This window comes from Mandrillus leucophaeus, unplaced genomic scaffold (genome assembly GCF_000951045.1).
Source record: "Mandrillus leucophaeus isolate KB7577 unplaced genomic scaffold, Mleu.le_1.0 Scaffold80, whole genome shotgun sequence".
In the NCBI taxonomy this organism is placed as follows: Eukaryota; Metazoa; Chordata; class Mammalia; order Primates; family Cercopithecidae; genus Mandrillus; species Mandrillus leucophaeus.
In genome coordinates, this window is record NW_012108697.1 from 1167863 (window position 1) to 1169390 (window position 1528).

Genomic DNA, 1528 nt, shown 5'->3' on the forward strand with positions numbered 1-1528 from the left:
GAGTCTACCTGTCTGAGCCCCATGGCAGATGCATTTGTACCTGATCAGAAGACAGGGAGATGGGGAGGGATGCTGGCAAGTATATGTTGCCTAATATTTCCAGCGGACTCTGATAAGCAACTCTTAAACTGGCAAAGAGGCCAGGTGTGGTGGCTCACGCCTGTAATCCTAAAACTTTGGGAAGCTGAGGTGGGCGGATCACGAGGTCAGGAGATCGAGACCATCCTGACTAACGCAGTGAAACCCCATCTCTACTAAAAATACAAAAAATTAGCTGAGCGTGGTGACACATGCCTGTAGTCCCAGCTACTTGGGAGACTGAGGCAGGAGAATCAATTGAACGCAGGAGGCAGAGGTTGCAGTAAGCCGAGATTGTGCCACTGCACTCCCGCCTGGATGACAGAAAGAGACTCTGTCTCAAAAAAACAAAGAAACAAACAAAAAAACCAGCAAAGAGTTAACAAACATTGTGACTTTAAATTCTCTTTTATTTTTCTAGTCTCCAAGGACTTTGTCTCCTACTCCATCAGCAGAAGTAAGTACCATTTCTTTTTACCATTTTAATGGGTAGAATTTGAGAATTGCTTGACCCTTCCCTAGACTTGGATTTTTGAAAAAGGACATAACGTACAAAAGAACAGAAAAACTGCATGTGGGACTGTGGTGGTTTTGGGGATTACTTCTGTGGAAGAGGGAACTCTAAGAAACAGCAGTATATTCCTCTTAAATTGGAGACCAGGGAGTAAAAATGGCCTCACATTAATCTGTGTCTGTGCCTCTAAGTGGAAGGAAAGTGTCTGCAGGGACATAAGTCACTTGTCCCAATGTATATATCTATCTATATATAGATACATCTATAATTAATTTTTCTGAACCCTAATAAACTGAAATGGCCAACAGCAGTCATGGCGTATTCTTTAAGCAGAGCCATCTTGATGGGAGGTTACTCTGTTTAGTCTGAAGTCAATCATCTGATCCTAAAATCAAGCAACTTTCTGGATATTATGAAACTGGACTGCTTTTAGGGAATCTCTGTAATTCAAAGTAGTAAAAATACTATAATGTTTTCATGGTTTATGACTGAGTGCTCTGAATTATTAATTTCTACCTATATTCTAATAATTTGCATTGAATTTATGAAGAATTAATTTCTGTTGACCAGCTGTGTAAGGTTGAAGCACATAATTTGGGGACTTTTTGTTTTGTTGTTTTATTTAATTTATTGTTTAAGACAACTAGTATCAAGCCAAAGTTTCCCCTTACCATTTGCTCTCAAATTTCACAAAGTTATGGTTACTGAGGTTTTCATTTAGTCATTATTAATGCATTCTTTCAAACTTTTTACTTTTATTGTGCTAGTGGAAATTTCATAGGACAACAGATTCCTAAAATGTAACATATTCTTTGTACTCTTTCAACTCTTTAGACAGTTTTATATTGTGTTTGTGTGCATGTGGTTTCTTTGTACTTATTACCTAATATATCCTTTTCTAGGTTTGGAGACAGGTGACATTTTAGTGGTGCTATG

The 1528-nt window shown here is 38.2% G+C and overlaps 1 protein-coding gene across 6 annotated transcripts in view; it reads left to right on the top strand.

Moving 5' to 3' along the window:
- The window catches only part of ABLIM1 (actin binding LIM protein 1), a 277318-nt gene that overhangs the window by 239107 nt on the left and 36683 nt on the right, over positions 1 to 1528 (top strand). For all 6 annotated transcript variants that reach the window (XM_011967491.1, XM_011967492.1, XM_011967493.1 and 3 more), the window contains one exon: positions 500 to 535. In XM_011967491.1, the coding sequence (XP_011822881.1) occupies positions 500 to 535 (36 nt within the window). The remainder of the gene's footprint in view (positions 1 to 499; positions 536 to 1528) is intronic.